Source organism: Cydia amplana, chromosome 17, assembly GCF_948474715.1.
Source record: "Cydia amplana chromosome 17, ilCydAmpl1.1, whole genome shotgun sequence".
NCBI classification, from domain to species: Eukaryota; Metazoa; Arthropoda; class Insecta; order Lepidoptera; family Tortricidae; genus Cydia; species Cydia amplana.
Genome location: NC_086085.1, coordinates 7,279,150 through 7,300,981, shown reverse-complemented (window position 1 = coordinate 7,300,981; position 21,832 = coordinate 7,279,150). Strand labels below are relative to the sequence as shown.

The window sequence follows — 21,832 nt, the reverse complement described above, 5'->3', positions numbered from 1 at the left end:
AGCTTCCATTTCGAACGGTATAACTCTAATATTGTTCGACAAATGGGCCCCAGATCGTACCTTCTAGAGTTCACGTGTACTAGCAGTTACCATAGAAACTTACAGACACTTCTCGAGCCGCGCGTCCGCTACGACCTCTGCACCGTTTTGTTAATCAAACAATCTTGCGATCGAAAAATTGAATCACACCCATGACCTTACGCTAGCCGAGCGTATATAAGGATGCTGCATCCCAAACAGGCTAGTACATTGCTTGATCTCGACTGGTACAGTTGGCAGCGACTTAATTTTGAGCTTGTATATTAACCTAACCTAAAAATGCTGCGATTAGTCGTCTTGCTCGTAACGGCAGTTGCTGCGTCGGCTAATGTCATGCACGAAAACAATTGCCCTGCGTTGAAGCCGATAGAAAACTTCAATTTAACAGCTGTAAGTATTTTTTTCTTGATCTTAGTAGTACCTTTACTTATATCTAATATCACATACATACAAAACCTGTATTGAACATTTAATCGCATAGTTAACTTGTATGGAACTGCTTATTTCAGTTCTGCTTGTTCAGGCCATATAAGGTCTTCTGTTGAACCAAAATAAACTGTATATATATTTTACGTATACTTATCTCGTACGGAGATAATAAATAATAATAAATAATTTATTATCTCCGTGTGGTCTTGTGTATATTACGATTTAAAGAAAAAGCGAGAAATATCGTGTAGTTTTATTTAAATATCTTAATATTTTTACTCTACCTAACTGTAATGATCCTTCATCATCTTAAGGTGCAGTAGATTCAGCAAGCAGAGATTTGGAAAATCGTAGCGCTTTTTAGATTAAAATGCGGTTGCATAAAAAAAATTAGCAAACTTGAGGCCTTTTCTAGTAACTTCATCGATTTGAAACCCGATTTCTTGTCTTTCGCTCGATAGAATAAAATCATCAACATGGGTCTAAAACGCACATTTGTTTTTAACTAAAAATATGAAAATTGCTTCCAAAATGCATTTGTTCTTTCATGTTTTTTAGGATCACCTGCTAATGTAAAACTTAAGGATATTTTACCAGTCATATATGTAATATATAGCTCTACTTATACTGTATAAGTTCTTTTGGATTGCAACACGTCATCTGACTGGACGTCGTAAGATATTTCCTAGATGGATAAATGTTTGGATGCATGAAGCTTATTTTCTATTATGTTCAGTAATTAACATGTAAAATATATACATAGTTTTAATCCAAAACCTATACTAGAAAAAAAAACTTAAAAAAAAACTTCTTAAATCATTATAGGCGCGCAATGTAGGCATAATGAATATAATATGATCGCCACTATCCTATTGACGCCGTCTATACTAATACTAATCTACCCATTCAACAAGTAATCCAATTCAGTCAATTTCCAGTAATTTTCCGTGCATTTAAAGCGCTAATTTTCCTAACAAACCTTAACAATTGCGGTTCCGGCCTCGATCACTTTACGGCGGAGCTGCATCAATGAATTGAATGAATGGGATAAATCGAATGAGTCATCAACCAAACTGACCGAGCGTGAAGGATCTGCGGATAAAAAATCGAATGAACTTACTCTTATTGTACACAAATTGATAGTATTATTATAATAATACTTGTATTGTAACAGATTTTTACGTATCAATGTAATTTTTTTTTGTCGGCTAGTGCATAGGTACCTAATTAGTGTAGGTTAGTAGTTGTATGTTTACTGATAAGAGTGATAAGATTGATAAAATTAACCTCAATGCTCTCGATTGATAGATTTTTCGGTACCTAAATATTTTTAAATCTCCTGTTTCATACATAACAGGCATTTTAAAGTGTGTGTAGTTGATATCTGGTTTCAATCATTTTTGACGTTTTTAGCTAAGACTGAAGAAACTTGCATAATTTTAAATTATTTAAGACACAGAAATTCATACAAACATACAACGTGTCCCGAAATTCAACGATAAGCTGGCACCAGAAGATGGACCTGCTCATGACTACTCGAGAAAAAAAATATATATATCTCAATTAATTATGGAATTACAAAAAAAAACGACACACCTAATGGTATTTTTAACGACCATATCTACAATTTTTCAAATATTTCTGTTTTTTTTTGTATCAGCAACCTAAGTAGCACTGCTATCCACCACAACCCTTAAAATACCAGAATACATGTAGTTTTTACACAAAAATTAATCAAAGTTAGTTTTTCCCTAACATTTTAACTTTCATCGTGGTGTACAAAAAAAATACTGGCACTACTATGGCAAGTATTTTAGAAAATTGACGCAACTAACTAAGATTCAAAAATGATATAATACTCTAGGAAAACTAGGCACAAAATAAAATAAAAACATTCTAAACAAGAACCGACATTTTTAAATGTAGAAGTAATCACTTTTAAAAGGGGTTTTTGTAACAAGTTCTTAGAATTTCAATTGGAGATGTGGGTAGTCAATAAAATTTACAAATTAAAGGGTAGGTAGACAAGTTGCTGTTCTGTTCTCAACAAGGCAGTACGCTCTGCTCCTTTGTTTACTGTGCACCGTTCTGTATTCAATTGACGTGGCCCTCGTACTAACGACTCTTGGCTTTGCTTTTTGGACTGGTGATCTGCAAACTGAACTGACCTGGCATTATTTTGGACTGTGATTTGTGTTTTGTGAATTGGACTTTTGGGGTATTTTGGATTGTTTAGCGTTTATCATGCCGCTGCCGTATACACCGTTGGAATACGCTAATATTAGCATATGCATCTAATTTATGGAGAATGCCGATGTAATGCTAACGCAGCTAACATATTTTATCGAGAAAGGTACCCAAATGCTCAAAGATACCCGGATTATCGAGTATTTATTAATGTGCATCAAGCGTTTGTGGAGGGTCGTTTACCATCTGACAGGAGAAACGCTGGAAGAGGTAGATTGGAACGCGATGAAGAGGTTCTCCCCCAACCCCCCAAAAGTCCAATTCACAAAACACAAATCACAGTCCAAAATAATGCCAGGTCAGTTCAGTTTGCAGATCACCAGTCCAAAAAGCAAAGCAAAGAGTCGTTAGTACGAGAGCCACGTCAATTGAATACAGAACGGTGCACAGTAAATAAAGGAGCAGAGCGTAGTGCCTTGTTGAGAACAGAACAGCAACTTGTCTACCTACCCTTTAATTTGTAAATTTTATTGACTACCCACATCTCCAATTGAAATTCTAAGAACTTGTTACAAAAACCCCTTTTAAAAGTGATTACTTCAACATTTAAAAATGTCGGTTCTCGTTTAGAATTTTTTTATTTTATTTTGTGCCTAGTTTTCCTAAAGTTGCCGTCAATAGAACTTGCGAACTATGTAAACAAACAATGTAACTTTGTTTTGAGACTGTTTCTCCTTGAATTTTCACACTACCCCATCAAACACAATTCACACTATACACATATACACTATTGAAACGGTCCGTTCCGTAAAATACATAAATATATAACTGTATCTTGGATATTTAATTAAAAGTTTAAAATGGTTTCATAAGTTAGGTTATTAGGACCTGATGGAATGACGTTTTTGTTTCTTTTAAATTCTACAATTGTCTATGATGGGTAGCGTTGTGACTAAAGTTTGTGATATAACCCCGCTACACACTACCCAACTCACGCTACCGCCGCGGTTGTAAAATACATCAATACATCATTCTTAAGTACCAATTTGTCTTCTGATCGTGATTAAACAAATTAAAAATAAGTAATTACTTGTTTATAATTTTGGTATTTTATTATTCGATATGGTTTGACATTGGTAAAGTAAGATAAGTAAGGTATAAGAGTCTTGCCCATCACTAGTAAATTCATAATTCAGAGACAATTTCAATATGGCGGTTTGTTTACATAGTTCGCAAGTTCTAATGACGGCTACTTTAGTGTATTATACCGTTTTGGAATCTTGGTTAGTTGCGTCAATTTTCTAAAATACTTGGCATATAGTGCCAGTACTTTTTTTGTACACCACGATGAGTGAAAGTGGACTGAAAGTTAAAAAACTTTAAAACTAACTTTGGTTAATTTTTGTGTAAAAACTACATGTATTCTGGTATTTTAAGGGTTGTGGTAGATAGCAGTGCTACTTAGGTTGCTGATACAAAAAAAATCAGAAATATTTGAAAAATTGTAGATATGGTCGTTAAAAATACCATTTGGGGTGTCGATTTTAATTTTTTTTTGTAATTCCATAAATTGAGATATATTTTTTTTATTTTTTTTTTCTCGAGTAGTCATCAGCAGGTCCATCTTCTGGTGCCAGCTTATCTTTGAATTTTGGGACACGTTGTATAATCACGCCTATTTCCCGGAGGGGTTTGCAGAGACCACGAATTTCCACTTGCTACGATCCTGACATACCTCTTTCGCTTTCGTTACTTTCATAACGTTCCTCATACAGTAATTTAATATGTACATAACATATTTTCAGAACTTTTGACTCCTAAACACTTAATAAAGAACCTGCAATCCCCTTTCAGTATCAAGGCACATGGTACGCAATTTCCAAGTACCCAGAGGAGAAGAACGGCAAATGTGACTCGACCGAGTACAAACTCGACGGAGATGTGTTGAAGGTGAAGGATATTCATGTAATGGACGGAGTCCAGACGTACATTGAAGGCACGGCCAAGCTAGCTCCCGATGCTAATAAGGCTGGCAAGCTGGTCGTCTCGCTTAAGTTTGGAGGTAAGTGAAACGAGTTAATAGCCTGCGACTTAGTGTGCGTAGAATGCGTACTTACATCTAGTAAATTCTTTCCACATTTACATCCAAGTGATGATTTTCGGGATAAAAGATAATATATCCTATTTCTGTAAATATCCTATGTATGTAAATTTTATCTAAAATCGGTTCAGTGATTTAAGCACGAAGAGGTAACAGACAGTTAATTTCGCAATTATAATATAAGTAGGTAATTAGGGATTCGTAGGGATCTGTTATGTCACATAATAAATAGGTAATAAATATTTTTTTCGGGTTACGTTTATAAAATCTTTGAAAGAACTAAATCACTAGATGTCATATAACAAGACAAATCATAGGTATGTGAATTGCATACATTACATTGATTGTTTTCCTGTATCTTACCTACAATGGATAATTAATAAATAAACTACTATATATCTAGGTATCAATAACTGCCCATGCACATAAATATAATCTCTTCAATAGTAAATTATCTCTTCTTTATCAATATCCTGTAATGAATCGTAACAGGATTATTTATATTTGTTGATTACTTGATTGGTTTTTTAACGATAATTGAAATTTACAAGGCTACAAAACACACGTTGCACTATACGAGGGTGCGACCGCATGAGCTGGCGTTGGATAACTTATCTATAATCCTAAATGGCTACACTAGTCTTTACTGCTATCACTATAAAGTTGAAATTAGTAGCTAATTTCCTCAATTTTGTTCGTTTATCGCGAAGATTATCATGTTAATCGTATCCAGATTAAAGTAGAACAGGTTGTGTGGAAGATAGTAAGCGTGGTTAAACTGATACGTAAAAGGCACATTAGTTCAAATCATACATTCTATTGTCAGTATGGTTAGTTTGGGCTTGGTTTACTCGTAATAGCCAGTTCAAAGTACTTTCTCGTCTTGAAAAGTCTTAAGTAATTTAAAAAGGGAAATCTAAGCTCTGTAGGAGCAGAGATGTAAAAAGAGGTCTTTCTCCAAGCGAGCATTGTGCCTGAAAACTAAAGTCCAATAAAGGCCAGGCTACACCGGTTGCGTGTGCGTAGACGTGCACGTAGACGTTGTAAACTAAGAATTCTCATACGAAATGTCACACCGCTTAAAATCTTACGTGCGCGTGTGCGTGCGCGTGACTCGTAAAAATTCAACAAATTTAAACAATTTGGTGTATTTGAGATAACACTAAGAGGCGTGATTCATTTACCACCGATGAACTATTTCGGAAATTATTAGGTACCGGGTGTATAGCACGAAAATGGTGGCTACGCTACGGAGCTGCAGCGTGTGACTGCGTTGCGTGTGCCGCATGTGCGCGCGTGATACGCGCGTAATCCGGTGTGAGAGGTTCCCTACAAATACCTAGTGCTAAAAAACTATGTCCAAGTACCTTCTGAACATTTTAGCTTCATCAAGAACCTGTTTGTGTTTGGTTACAGATGTGACTAGGGACTCCCCACTGAACATCCTGGCGACGGACTACACTCACTACGCCATTGCCTACAACTGCAAATACGACGAGAAGAACAAGAACCACCAAGGTTAGTTTGCCTGTAATAATGTGAAAACGAATTCAAAGTAAAGTTTACGCTTAACCTGAACTTCATTTGGTAGTAGTGTTCAATTTATTTCTTAGTGGACAGTGTACTTATAATTATTATCACACATATATCTCCCAAAAATAATCTCCATGAGAAAAAATCGAATTGGAAATCACAATAATAATGGTAAATTATTTATAATAGGTACTCGAAAACTAAATATAACACTTGAAACAAGTGATGGTCCTTTGAATTGATGGTCATCAATAACAAATTATATGCAAAAGTCTAAAAAAAATCTTTTAGTTATTGAAAAAGAACAATATATTGCGCGAAATCGATTCAATATTGTCTGAAGACGTATGAATTACTTATCTACATTGTCTACGTGATAATTGCTGATATTTTTTACATCAGTGACATTAGAGATACAGTCAGCAGCATAAGTTGCTAAGCGGGCGAGGTGTTCAAAATTACCTTGACGCGCTCTTATTCTCCTAACAATAAAAGTCGCATCAAGATCATTTTGAACACCTCGTCCGCTTAGCAACTATTGCTGCTGACTGTATGTATGCTAATAACATATTTTTTAATCGCACGTGTAACATTTAACCAATATTTCGAGCTCAGGGACTGCGTGAAAACATGGAAGAAGAAAAATATTTCCAAACAATTGTCAAAAATAAAGTACTTGTTTAATCTGTTTGATGACTGTTAAGTACAGTCGCCATCAGATATATCGGAGCGGCCAAGGGTCTCACAAATATCTGAGCACGCCTCTATTGTCAAGGCGTTAGAGTGCTTGTTCAGATTTTGTGAACACCTTGGCCGCTCCGATATATCTGATGGCGACTGTACATGCCTTTTTAAAGTTTTCTAAGTCATTTATTGTCATTCACAGGCTCAGTATGGTTCTTCATCAACTCTTCATGAGGTCCATTCTGATCTGTCCGATGAGCCGATCCTATTCAAAACAAGATCAAAGCCTAAATAAATTACACTTCATTAACAAATTGTTAAATCAGAATATTTAATTTTTCTTATTTCTGTGAATATACATGATTATGTATTTTTGCGTCAGTTGCATATTTTTCATTTTTGTTAGATCGACTTAGCGCATTTTTGCAAATCTTTAAAACGTTTAATGTTACACTTACACGAGTCTTTAAAGTGACGTGACTCAAATGATAACAACAACCGCTTAAATTACTTAGTATTGATAAAAAATATGAGTGGGTAGGATTTAGTATTAAGCTTTCTAGATTTTTAGGGAAACCCCCTAGTTAAATATTAGTTTAGCTATTTATCTGTAGTTATTATAAATCATAGGTAATATAATCTTTCATGTAGATACATCAATGTTGTTAGTAAATAAATTGTTTTGTTTATTTGTACTAGAAAAATAATATTAGTTTTATTGTTTGTCAATGTGGCATGGTGTCATGATGACTAACCTAGCCTAATCTTACCTCTCATTAAATGGATTAATTCTCGTAATTTTCGGCACTTGATAAAGTTAATAATGATATTAAAATAAAACTATTAAAACGGATTATATCGCGTATATTGAATTTATACTACATCCCATCATTGTTTTAATAGTTTTATTTCATGAGTTACTATCGCGGTAACCGAAGACAATATTAATAATGATATTGTTTCTGTTAACCTTTTGGACGCCAATCACCGATATATCCGCACCGTAGGTTCAACGCCAAAGACCGATTAATCGGTCACAGACCACAGAGCAGCATAGACCTACGAGCATATGCATAAAGTTCTATTTCAGTTTTGACACTTGGGTGACGTGGCGTCAGCGTGACAGCTTTTGTATTTGACACGACGACGAAAAGGTTAATATCTAAGCTGTATATTTCATTTTTCCCAGATTACGCCTGGATCCTATCACGAAGCAAGAAACTAGAGGGTGAAGCCAAGACCGCCGTAGACAACTACCTGAAGGCCAACGCTAAGGACCTGGACGCCACCAAGTTCGTGCAGACCGACTTCTCCGAGGCTGCCTGCAAGTTCACCAGCACCAGCCTTATCACTGAAGCTGCAAAGCACCATTGAGAACCCTGAGTGTAGTTAACTGACCGAATGTCGCAACTTTTGATACGTAATAATATAAAGAAAAATAATGTGCATTAAGTATAATCTTCTTCTTTTTCATATGCTATAACTTTTTGCTTTTTGCTTATTGCGAGCAGATAGAATTTACCAACGATCAGTATTATAATACTTAATGTGTAAGTTCTAAACGTTATTATTTATTGCGATATAAATGACACAGCCTATTGTCTTTAATACGTGAAGCATCGTTATGACTGTCTCTTTCCTTTCGTAGTCTTTAGGTTAAGGATATCCAAGTGAAAATAATTGGAAAAAGGCTCGTATACATTCATTTTTCTCCTTTTTTCTAGTGACTTAGTGAGTCCATATTGAACTAGGAGGAGCTTTTTGTGAAAATAACTAACAAGTTCACAGTTCGTAGAAATTTGCTGCTGTCTGCGGCTACTCTAACAACTTTACATTTAATATGTGATAATTTATGTTAGTCCGTCAACCTTCAGAACTTAGTTGAATAATTGTGTAATAAAGATATGCTTTTTCTTTCTCATGTTTTATTTGTTTTCTCCATCCTATACAATACTTATTTTATTTTTTTGAATAAAGTTAATTAAAAAAAATACAAATGGCGGACTTAATGCCTATTGGCAATCTCTACTAGTTAACGATAGGGCTAAACATGGATATTTTTCCATAGTTATTGATAGATCATTGACAATATGTAGCGGTGTTATTATTACATGTGATTTGACAAAATAAAATGTATTGCCTTACGAGTAGAATAAAATAACAATAAAAATACCGGTTTAAAAAAATAATATAATCACAGCTTCTTGTAATAAATGTATAAAAATTAAAACAATCACGACAGCCGACAAGTCTTCTAAGTCTTCTTCGACTACTCACATTAGTTGGGTTAAGCAAGTTGATATTTTATAACGATAATATAATCTAAAACATTGCCAATCGTTAAGCAAACTAATTTAATTTTTATTAGATTACCAAAAATTACTAGTAAAGAAATCTGTCTCGAATTTTTGCGAGAACTGGCATTCTGCGTCTGAGAATTCTTTGAAAACAAACGACTGTCTATGCTCGGCCAACTCCGTGTATTTTGACAAAGCGTCTTCTACTTTCTTCAGTGATTCTCCATCTAACTTTTGCTTGTTTCTTGATAAAACCCAGGAGAAAACTGTAAAGAAATATATAATATAAATATTTACATAATTTTACCTCTGTACCTATGATACGTCAATTATTCTATAACTTGGACTATATTGCAGATCAATTTCCGAATTGTTTACTAATTAAACCCACAAAATTCGCACTTGGTTTATTGAGCCTAAATTACCTCAAGTTTTAGTTTTTTTTTCGTTATAAACTTTCCGTCCTAAGGATCATTTGATTCCGGCGCTTCGTTTTCTATGCAAAACACACGTGATCAGCCGTCATAGAAAATGAGGTGTCGGACGCATCGGCCCGGGCCCGGCCTGTCTAACGTGAGTCAACCTTTACCCTGACTTAACGTAATTTAAATATGTAGATAGTCTGATACGCTATGCACCTAATTAAAAAAATGAAAATTAAAAAAGTAGGCATAGGTACTTGTTCGATAGCCTTTTTCTTTGTCAGTCCTGTTTAGCTTAAGATCTAGTAATCCAGTTGGTTGATCAATTTCTACAGTAGGTATTACTGAATCGCGATTAGAAAGGGATTGAGATAGCTGTCAATCCATATTGATTTTGACGTAAGTGTATGGAAATCTGTTATTTCTTATCCCTTTCTGATCGCGGCATGATAATAAGCGACAAGGAAAAAGAAATAAAGGCGCTATAGGTACCGTAGTGGGTTCTCGGCTTTTTCTTGAAAGTTTTGCAGGTGTATGCGATGGCGTAGTTGTCGTAGTCGGTGGATAGTATGAAGAACGGGAACTGTAGCACTTTGTCTGAAATAATATAAGTAAGTTATAATTACTTTTAAAACGTTCATGAATTTAATGACAATTACTGTGGGTTTTAGTTTCGTAAAGAGGCCCACTGATTAACAGTCCACCGGACGATATCGGCCTGTCAGTTAGAACAAAAAGTTGACAGTTGCGAACAACTGACAGGCCAATATCGTCCGGGTGTCTGGTAATCAGTGGGAACGATAACTAGCTTCAAATTATCCCGTTAGAAATAAACTAACTAAAAAAACTAATTTACAGGAACTATCCTGCTAAAAACAGGGGAGCTTTCTCGTTTACTCAAATGAAGGCGTAATTAGAGTGACAGAGAAAAATGCCCGCAATTTGCGAACTTCGATTTTCGCGGTTATAAGCCAGTTTCTACATAGGTACTTTCGACATGAAATCCGTATTGAATTAGGTTTGTCCGTTTGGAAGCTACTATATAGCACAAGGACGAACCACAGGTAGATCAATAAGCCCTGACACTGCGGAGTTGCGAAACAGATGGCAGACGTAATGTGTTTTTTTAGTTATTTAGTATTAAGAACTATTTCTATAATATGCATGCTAGTTTTTAAGGTATAAATATGGGCCATCCATTAGTTACCTGAAATAAAGAATTTCATTCATTCAAATACCCCTCTTCTTGCATCAGGGTTGTTATAAAAGGTATCTTACCAGCATTCTCATAACTGACAATGAACTGCGCCCTGTTTCCAGCATCGAAGGTGGGGTCAACCCTAGCAAGATAAGACTTGTGAGTCCTGTTCCCAAGTTCAGCAACCACGTAGGTCTCCTTCAGGGTGTAGCCTAGGTTGTCCTCCTGGAAGTCCAGCGTGGCGCAGTCGTAGATCGAGCGACCATCGCTGGCGTAGCTGGCCACGTTGTACCAGCTGCCTGAAAACTGATTGTGGACACTTATAAAAATTTTTGCTTTTAATTAAATCTAGGGTCATCAAATATAGAGTCTATTATTATCGAAAATAACTAATCAAGGCTTCATTGTGAGCACTAGGCGATAAGATGAGACAAGTTTTTTAAAGGTGTTCAATCGAATGTGCCGTTCTCGCGATATGCGCCAGATATTGTAAATCGGTTGACATTTGTAATTGTAATTTTATATTGTTTATACCTATCTTCAGAATTTAATTAAATTTTTAATAACAATGGACATAATTTTAACTACGTACTAAGCAATTTAATGTTCGACACAATAATTATTGTTCAGAATAAATAATAAGAATAAGGCTATACTGGAGCCAAAAAATGGTGACAAATTTAAAAAAATATGTTCTTTCATCAATTCAATTAATTATAGATTTGATTGCTATGACAAATAAATGACTATAAAAGTTACTAATTACTAAAATCAGTCTCAAATATATTAATTAACCAAAAACATTAAGACCTACTTTAAAAGTTAATTATCCAATAATCAGAAAGAATGCCTCCATATCTATCATACCTACCTACATAAATGAATCACCTCTGAATAATTGCATATAATTCTATTTTAATTTGCCGTAATCTGCACAGATTGTATCGGAATTCTGAGGACATGATTATTGATTAGATATATCATGACGACGCTCAGAATTATGAAGAATATTTTGGGCGTGGTGAAAATATTGCATAATATTTTTCATCCGTGTCTTTTTTTTAATGCAACATAATTCAATGAGAGTAGCGATTATTTCCCGAAAATCGAATTTTACTGGAAGCAATATTTTCCATTCGCAAAATTTACCATTTTATTCTTTCTCACTAGCTTCCTTTACCGGAAGCATGTTTAACCAATATTATAATAGGATTATAATTATATTTCAATAGCTTATTTTCCTGATACGTTTTCGAACCATTCGAATAGCTTGGATAACTTTTATTATTATCTGTAATGTAAATCAATATTGTTCAATAAAACATGTTGGTTTTGGTCGCATTTCACCTAACACACTCCTCCTCTCTTCGCTCGTCGTCGTACCTAACTAGACTCTGTCAAATGACACTCTTTAGTGATTGTAAACAAATGAAATATAGCGGGAAATTATGCGAATGGTTAGAAATCCTGTTAGGGAAATAATCTATTGAAAAATAAATATATAGGAATATATGCGAATTGGTTAGAGATGCTATCGGGAAAGGAACCTATTGAGAAATTAAAAAGTGGTAAAATTTGCCAATGGCAGTATACTATACATTAATATAATCATAATCTAATTTACCTTAGTGTAATCCAAATTTTCTTGAATTTTGATCGTTGGACATTCTCCCTGTATGTTATCCGCCCAAGCCCCAAAAACTCCAAGCAGACAACATAGTAAGAACAACATTCTTAATTCTGTGTATTTTTATTTTTGGACAAGTACTCGGGGCGAATGTATGATATCGAATGCTTGCGCGCCGCATCCCACACGATAATTATCCAATGAAATGACCCCTGAGTAAAGTTGTTTTATATTGAAATTGCTGTTTAAATTGAACAACCGTATGGAGTTTCCTATAATATAATGTTTCCTCTGGGTATATTTATAGAGCGCCACATGGGTCGGTTTTCAAGGTCTTTTGCGCGTGTTGGTTATTATTTGGTGCAAATTATATTCGATTCCGATTATTTATTTTGTTTGTTGCCGGTCCCATATTGGGATAACCTCCTCCAATTGAGAGGGGATTTAAATCTTCTCGAGGCAGTGGTGTAGGGTTGGAGCCGGTGTAGCTTTATTTGACGTTCATAAGCGCATTATAATATGCCTATTTACTTGAATAATCTTTATCTCTTTATCTTATGATGGTGTAGAGTTTGTTACGTTATGACTGAGAATGATCTCTTTTTATTTGTTAATACTATAAAACGACCATGTTAACCGAATTCAACTATTAACTGCACTGTGAACATGCCTTTAGGTAAAGGTCAAATGGATGAGTCGAATCTGTCAATAGATAAATATATAATACAATCGTTTTCTGGAATTGAGCTGTCATAAACAAAACAACAGTAAACACGATAGTTTTTATATTGATTTAGTGTTGTATAATTGTATTATTTTATAAGCGTTTAGTTTATTTAGTAATAAATTATGTGCGCCATTATAAATATTATAATTGGGCTTTGTGTTATGAATTAAGTACAGTAGGAAAATTGATACCGATATACAAATAAAGAAAAATTGTTTTATATAGTTTGAAAAGTGGACTTCTCATACAAGAAAGAGAAAGTAACACTGGATGAATACTTACCACAGACCAACCCCGGTTTTCTGTGATACTTACATAATTATTATTATGAATATTTGGCACATTTCAATTAAATTGGAAACGTAATGGTTTGCTCGCATATCCCGGTACCCTACACTTAAATGATTGACATTCAATGGAACTAGATAATTTAATTTTTTTTGGTTACTACGTGGAAACATTTCCATAAGGAAAATTATACGAATAATAAAAGTCAAATACAATCTCATTTCCAGTAACTGTCCATATAAATATTTACGCCGCTTAATTATTATATCAGACCTCAGATAACCTATGACTTTGTATACGATGTAATGTTATATCTAATGTTATAGCGACGCTCATTCTGTCTTGTTTACTTTTAAACTCTTGTCTCTTAACACTTCAATATGTTGAGAACTTTAATATTTGCCTCATTGTATTGTAATGTGTTTGGTTATTTTACATTACCTGGAAAATGTCCCGAAATAGTGAATTTGAAAGAAGATTTCAGACTGGCTGAAGTAAGTGATACTATTTATATTTATGTGTTTGTATTGGACCTATGTAATGTGTTAAAATTTTCTATAAAAGATAGAAATAATTATATAATTATGTACGTAAAAATAAGGCCCTTATTTTAATGTTATACGCACAGCACGCAAAGTTTTGTGTAAATCATTGAATAAAGTATTTATGTAAGTAGGTTATATGTTTGTCGTTCATGCTAATATTTTACCCCTGGGAACCCTTTTATTTTACTTTAAAAGGCTGCACGCGTGTGAAAAGCAAAAGCTCTGCCTGCTGGCAACAGATGTGAAAGCTGCGGAAAGTTTCCAGAAAGTTGGAATAGTTCAAGAAAATTTCTCAGGAAACAAGGGAAACTTTTGGAAAATTTCGATCCCCATACAAAAATTTACGACATGTGGAAAATATTGCAATTTAAGAAATTTTCCGACGGCACAGTAGTACGAGTACTAACCATTTAGGCCAATTTTTACAAAATACCAAAGTCTGTTCATGCCTGAGTGAAACAGACATCCGTGTCGGTGGCTCGCTCTTTTATTTAGTTACCTATTTCATGTATTTTTTCAAGCATTTATCACAAAAAATGTGTTTCCAGTTTTACAACGACTGGTACCAAACCTACTCTTACTCCAGCGATGGTCACCGCCACAACAATTGCTCAGTACTCAATCTCATCACCAAGCCCACTGGAATATAGCTGAACCAGTCCAGGGTAGACCGAGGCCTGTTCCATCGATACAGCATCGGAAGGATCGTCATACCGTCCGACATTGAGAAGCCTGCGTACTTAGATATCGAGTTTCAGTTTGAAAATGCGCCTAGAAGACGTAAGTACTCGTAATCAAAATGATTTGGATCGCATTGATGTTTTAATAATCTCATATTAGATTTGTCTATAATACTAGCGAACATGGACGCAAAATTTGCACCCATTCACACTTATAATAAAAGTATGAAATATTGAAAGTACCGCTTAAGTAAATAGAAGGTGACATAATAATTGAAGGGATGTTTACAAAAACAACATAACTGACTACACTGGTTGACACCTGAAACGATTAACATTGTTCTTAAAAAAGTGTCAACCGCTCTAAGCAGTTATGTTGTTTTTGTAAACATCCCTTCAATTATTCTTTGCTTCTAGATACGTTGGTTCGACGTGACATTCTTTATCTTTACAATCAAATGAGTAACCGAATAAATTAAAAATATATCATTGAATTAGTTATACTTGGTCAACCAGATCTTGACAGTAGAAAAAGGCGGCAAATTTGAAAAATGTAGGTGCGAAGGGATATCGTCCCAAAGAAAATTTGAATTTCGCGCCTTTTTTTACTGACAAGATTTGGTTGACCAGCTATAGTTATAGGCTTAATACAATAACCTGCAATTAAGTTAATTAAATAAATATTAGCACTAATTCAATAATATTTTATAGATGTAGGTATACAGGGGTGTTAAGCAGACAAAATTACTCTAACTAAATATAGTTTACAATACATATTATGTAGGTACCTTAGCTAAAAGCTATACAATACAAGGGGCCCATTACTCAAAAGCGTGTAATTTGTAATACAAGTGGAAGTCCCTTTCTAACAATAACTGTCAAAAAGTGACATCCGCTTGTATTACAGCTTTTGAGAAACGGGCACCAGGTAGCTCTGACTTCTGCACTAGGATCAGCCTATTTCGTAGGTAACCGGGACTCAAAAGACTATAAATTTTGATTTTGTTTCAGTAAAAACAAGAAGATATCCATTCCGAGTGTTGGCAACTAACTACAATTACTACGCTACCGTATATACTTGCGAGTATAGCCCATTAATCGACAAACATTTCAGTGAGTATTATAAATGTACATAACAGTCAGCATCAACAGTAGCGGATGAAACAACGCGCCAAAAGTATCTGCCGCCCTAGAATATTTTTTCTAAATAGAGATAAATCTTTGCAATTCGCTTTCAAAAGTACCTATTACAGTCTAATTCCTCTGTCAGATACTTATAGATAGATATATGTATACCTATACTTACTAGCGACCCGCCCCGGCTTCTCACGGGTTAACAAATTATACATAAACCTTCCTCTTGAATCACTATCTATTAAAAAAAACCGCATAAAAATCCGTTGCGTAGTTTTAAAGATCTTAGCAGACAGACAGGGAAGCGACTTTGTTTTATACTATACTAGCTGTTGCCCGCGACTTCGTACGCGTGGATTTGTATATTGGTGGTTATAAATTCTACATTAGCTTAGAACATTAGGCAGCAAAAGATAGCAGTAGGGACGGTTAATCATTTGTTAATTATTATACAACGCATGAGATTTGTCTTTCACAACCTGGCTACGAAGTTTCAAGCCCCTAACTGAATAAAATTGTTCTCGATATAATCTCTCTCAACCCCCAGAAGATTTTCAAGTCCACTGTTTAATAAAACCTGCTACCTAACTACCTATTTACGACGTTAGAAGTTCCTAGCTTTAAATAAAATTTGAACCCTCTACCAACTCTCAACCCCTGTTTAAACCTTTAGGGGATGAATTTTTAAAAACGCTGAAATTACTTTTCTTGTATTCTAATAATATGCCTTTATACAACGTTTCAAGTCCCGCACTCAAATAAATATTTGGGTTCCATACAATGCGAGCGAAACTACCATACGAACCGATGCGCGCGCGTGACTGACTGACTTTATACAAAGATTTAAGTCCCGCACTCGCAAAAATATTTGATCTTCATACACTCTTTCAACCCCTTTTTACCTCCTCGGGGGATGAATTTTTAAAAACGCTGAATAGGTTTTCTTATTTTTTAATAAAATACCTTTTTACGAAGTTTCAAGTTCCTAGCTTTAAATAAAATTTGAACCCTATACAAACTTTCAGCCCCTTTTGGACCCTTATAGGGGATGAATTTTTAAAAACGCTGAAATTACTTTTCTCATAATATGTCATTATACAAAGATTCAAGTCCCGCACTTAAAAAAAATTTTTGATCTCCATACAAATTTTCAACCCCTTTTTCACCACCTTAAATGTTGAATTTAAAAAAAAACGTTGAAATTAGTTTTCTTCTCTTTTAATGAAATAACTTTGTACGAAGTTACAAATTCGTAGCTTAAAATAAAATTTAAACCCTATACAATTTTTTAACCCATTTTTAACCCTTTTAAGGGATAAATTTTTAAAAACGCTGAAATTACTTTTCTTGAGTTCTAATAATATGGCTTTATATAAAGATTCAAGTCCCGCACTCTCAAAAATATTTGATCTCCGTGCAAACTTTCAACCCCTTTTTCACCACCTCGGGGGATGATTTTTTTTAAACGCTGAAATTAGTTTTCTTATTTTTTTAATTTAATACCTTTTTACGAAATTTCAAGGTCCTAGCTTAAAATAAAATTTGCACCCCAGGATAAAGTTTAATTCTCTTTTTTACCCCCGTAGGGGTTGAATTTCCTAAAACGTGACACGTATTTTTTTTGTAATCGGCTATTATGCCTTTCTAAGAAGTTTCAAAGCATTTTTAATGGATTCAAACTTTCAATCCCTTTTTAACCCTGTTAGGGGATGAATTTTCAAAAACGCTGAAATTACTTTTCCTGTTATATAATAATATCCCCATATATAAAGTTTCAAGTCCCACACTCACAAAAATATTTGATCTACATACAAACTTTCAACCCCTTTTTCACCACCTCGGGGGATGATTTTTTTTAAACGCTGAAATTAGTTTTCTTTTTTTTTTAATATAATAACTTTAAGGTTTCAAATTCCTAGCTTAAAATAAAATTTACACCCCAGGACAAAGTTTCATCTCCTTTTTTACCCCCTTAGGGGTTGAATTTTCTAAAACAACGTAATTACTTTTTTTTGTAATCGGCTATTATGCCTTTCTAAGAAGTTTCAAAGCATTTTTAATGGATTCAAACTTTCAATCCCTTTTTAACCCTGTTAGGGGATGAATTTTCAAAAACGCTGAAATTACTTTTCCTATTATATAATAATATCCCCATATATAAAGTTTTAAGTCCCACACTCACAAAAATATTTGATCTACATACAAACTTTCAACCCCTTTTTCACCACCTTGGGGGATGAATTTTCGAAAACGCAGAAATTGATTTTCTTGTTTTTTAATGTAATACATTTTCACAAAGTTTGAAATTCCTTGCTTAAAATAAAATTTGCACCCCAGGACAAAGTTTCATCCCCTTTTTCACCCCCATTAGGGGTTGAATTTCCTAAAACGTCGCAATTACTTTTTTTGTAATCGGCTATTATGCCTTTCTAAGAAGTTTCAAAGCATTTGTAATTGATTCAAATTTTCAACCTCTTTTTAACCCTGTTAGGGGATGAATTTTCAAAAATGCTTAAATTACTTTTCCTGTCTTATAATAATATCCCCATATATAAAGTTTTAAGTCCCACACTCACAAAAATATTTGATCTACATACAAACTTTCAACCCCTTTTTCACCACCTTGGGGGATGAATTTTCGAAAACGCAGAAATTAATTTTCTTGTTTTTTAATGTAATACATTTTCACAAAGTTTGAAATTCCTTGCTTAAAATAAAATTTGCACCCCAGGACAAAGTTTCATCCCCTTTTTCACCCCCATTAGGGGTTGAATTTCCTAAAACGTCGCAATTACTTTTTTTTGTTATCGGCTATTATGCCTTTCTAAGAAGTTTCAAAGCATTTGTAATTGATTCAAATTTTCAACCCCTTTTTAACCCTGTCAGGGGATGAATTTTCAAAAACGCTGAAATTACTTTTTCTGTCTTATAATAATTTCCCCATATACAAAGTTTCAAGTCCCACACTCACAAAAATATTTCATCTCCATACAAACTTTCAACCCCTTTTTCACCACCTTGGGGGATGAATTTTCGAAAACGCAGAAATTAGTTTTCTTGTTTTTTCATGTAATACATTTTTACAAAGTTTCAAATTCCTTGCTTAAAATAAAATTTGCACCCCAGGACAAAGTTTCATCCCCTTTTTTACCCCCTTAGGGGTTGAATTTCCTAAAACGTCGCAATTACTTTTTTTTGTAATCGGCTATTATGCCTTTCTAAGAAGTTTCAAAGCATTTGTAATGGATTCAAACTTTCAACCCCTTTTTAACCCTGTTAGGGGATGAATTTTCAAAAACGCTGAAATTACTTTTCCTGTCTTATAATAATTTCCCTATATACAAAGTTTCAAGTCCCACACTCACAAAAATATTTGATCTCCATACAAATTTTCAACCCCTTTTTCACCACCTTGGGGGATGAATTTTCGAAAACGCTGAAATTAGTTTTCTTGGTTTTTAATATAATACATTTTTGCAAAGTTTCAAATTCCTAGCTTAAAATAAAACTTGTACCCCATACAACTTTTCATTCCCCTTTTAACCCCCTTAGGGGTTGAATTTCTCAAAATCGCTTCTTATCTCTTGTACACTTTATAAATGCAACCTAGTGTGCAAATTTCAACTTTCCAGCTTTTGTAGTTTCGGCTCTGCGTTGATGAATCAGTCAGTCAGTCAGTCAGTCAGTCAGTCAGTCAGGACACTTGCATTTATATATATAGATAGATAAGTAGTGATTAATGATAGATACTTTTGACGTGAATTTATAAATTATTGAATACAATTATTATCAATCGCAAAAATTACTTACTATGAGATAATTTCGGTATCGTAAAATGTTTTTTTTTTTTTATTAACAAAAAACCTAATACATATGGTTTTCTTCAACTTGAGTTACCTTAAAGTCTGGGTAGCATGGTATCCATACCTTGCCATACCTACTAATAGTAGCGATTAGACAATCTGTTGTTATTTGACTTTAAACAATTTTATTTTGAGTTGTGCGGGGCAATCTTATTATCTTATTATTTAACACGTCGCATAACGTTCTTCTTCATCTTCCTTTATTCTATTCGATTGCTAATTATTTTTTCCTTTATTCATTTAATTTCTCAGATTAGGTTATTTATAATATGGATATAAAAATAAAATACAAAAACACTTACAAAAACAATACAAAATACTTATAAACATATTATAAAAAACCTAACCTAGGGTGCCGCCAGCAGCGGGGCAAGGCCCAAGGCCGGTGGTGCTAATTATTTTTATTATTGTGTTATTTGTGTTCCAGTTTACGTCTGGGTTCTATCTAGATCCCACCTACTCAACGAGGTTTCACTGGCTCTCGCTACGAAGCCACTGCAGCAGATTGGAGTAGATCCTACCAAGCTGGTGAAGGAAGATTGGTCTAAATGCCAACCCAAATATTATGAGGATAAAGCCATTGAGCCTATGACCTTTAGATATCCAGTGCCGATTTAAATAAAACCTTATAAAATGTGCATATGTGCACCTGCACGTAGAGTAAACCTATATAACGAACCCGTTATGTAGGTTTAAATAAGTTCAACCAACTTGTAACTTAGAAATAAAAATATGTTACATTTAAATTTTTTGTACATTTATCTGATATTATGTGTCTATGTAGGTTTGGTTTAATTAAAAGGTTTTGAGTAGTATATATGTTTATTGTATATATGTGTAGTATGTACAGTTACACAAAATTATTATTTACAAAATACATGAATTTAACATACGTTATAAATGTTATAATCTCTGAAATATGTGACATATAAAAATATATAATATTACTAAAATATTACAACAAAATCTAAAATTCGTATTTATTTTGGTTTATAATATCACTTTGATGTAACACATCAATATGCATTCTATGATACGTTACCGTTATTTCAAAATACAAAATTTACAGAATAGATACTTATATACTGGTAGTAATTATCTAACTAGTAACTAATCTAAATAAATAATAAATCATAACATTCTACGGTTAAATATTAGTTCCCGATTTCCGTACTCTACTAAAGTAATCATATTACTAATACAAGATAAAGCGTTCACCTGTTACTATCGTACCAAGTGTCAGTACATCACGTAGGTATGTTTTATCTTGTCATTAAATACTGCGATAAGGACATGCAACACACGTGTAGGTCCGCTGAAACACAACAAGCTGTACGTTGATTCCTGTATGTGAAATTTTGCGGATTTCAAGCAAAAATGTAGAAATGTAAAGCATTTCCATACTTATTAACAATCGTCAGATTTCCCTGACTCTTCCCCGACATATATACATTCTTAGATTATTATGATTTTCAACAAATTATAAAAAAAAATCGATTCAGTGAGACTCGAACTCACATCAAGGCGCTGTAGCAAAGATGACAATAGATTATCGACAATCGTCAATAGAAAAGTTAAAATGTAGGAGGCCCGTCGATGGAATCGGGATGACAGACACGGCAAAAAGTCACGTCATCATTTCCGTACTTTTCCGTATGTTATCTTTATGTTTCAATTGGCGTTTTCTATTACGATTGTCAGTTGGGTAAATCTTTTGGGCACCGATCTATATCTTAAATATCATAATAAGCAACGAGTCAAATAACCGAGGCTAGAAAGTTTTTATTGTACCTATTTCATTATAGAAGACTTAAGTATACGTATACCTACACTCTGCCACATATACAATTTGTAAATGTAGGGAATGAATGAATGAGTGAAAGTGATTGAACTGCACAAAATCACAGATAAAAACTCGCATAAACTCTTCAGGAGGTAGGTCTTTATTTAAGACATACAATTTCCGTTATCATTACAAACTCTGATCTCGTGATCTCAACTCTGAGTGCCGGTTCCTATAATACTTAGTGGTTTTTATAGTGGATATTAAAGGAGTTTAGTAGACTTATTTAAAAATA

The 21,832-nt window shown here is 34.0% G+C and overlaps 2 protein-coding genes and 1 pseudogene across 2 annotated transcripts; 2 read left to right on the top strand and 1 right to left on the bottom strand.

Moving 5' to 3' along the window:
- Positions 1–242: 242 nt before the first annotated feature.
- LOC134656125 (bilin-binding protein-like) lies at positions 243–8,421 on the top strand. Its single transcript, XM_063511645.1, has 4 exons — positions 243–429; positions 4,510–4,717; positions 6,173–6,274; positions 8,163–8,421. Exons 1-4 carry the CDS (start codon positions 319–321, stop codon positions 8,345–8,347), a joined length of 606 nt encoding a protein of 201 aa, XP_063367715.1. The 5' UTR covers positions 243–318; the 3' UTR covers positions 8,348–8,421.
- A 900-nt stretch (positions 8,422–9,321) lies between these two features.
- On the bottom strand, positions 9,322–12,684 carry LOC134655731 (insecticyanin-A-like). The gene is made up of 4 exons (XM_063511195.1): positions 12,515–12,684; positions 10,971–11,196; positions 10,185–10,289; positions 9,322–9,536 (listed from the first exon to the last, which is right to left on the bottom strand). Exons 1-4 carry the CDS (start codon positions 12,620–12,622, stop codon positions 9,343–9,345), a joined length of 633 nt encoding a protein of 210 aa, XP_063367265.1. The 5' UTR covers positions 12,623–12,684; the 3' UTR covers positions 9,322–9,342.
- A 1,221-nt stretch (positions 12,685–13,905) lies between these two features.
- On the top strand, positions 13,906–20,397 carry LOC134656154 (insecticyanin-A-like; annotated as a pseudogene).
- Positions 20,398–21,832: the final 1,435 nt, after the last annotated feature.

Excerpts from the sequence above, each read along its gene's own strand:
- LOC134656125 (XM_063511645.1), top strand. The coding sequence starts at position 319 with ATGCTGCGATTAGTCGTCTTGCTCGTAACGGCAGTTGCTGCGTCGGCT. Across the intron at positions 430-4,509 it reads AAAACTTCAATTTAACAGCT|TATCAAGGCACATGGTACGC; the intron begins GTAAGTATTTTT and ends ATCCCCTTTCAG. Across the intron at positions 4,718-6,172 it reads CGTCTCGCTTAAGTTTGGAG|ATGTGACTAGGGACTCCCCA; the intron begins GTAAGTGAAACG and ends GTTTGGTTACAG.
- LOC134655731 (XM_063511195.1), bottom strand. The coding sequence starts at position 12,622 with ATGTTGTTCTTACTATGTTGTCTGCTTGGAGTTTTTGGGGCTTGGGCG. Across the intron at positions 11,197-12,514 it reads AAAATTTGGATTACACTAAG|TTTTCAGGCAGCTGGTACAA; the intron begins GTAAATTAGATT and ends GTCCACAATCAG. Across the intron at positions 9,537-10,184 it reads AAAGCCGAGAACCCACTACG|TTTTCTCCTGGGTTTTATCA; the intron begins GTACCTATAGCG and ends ATTTCTTTACAG.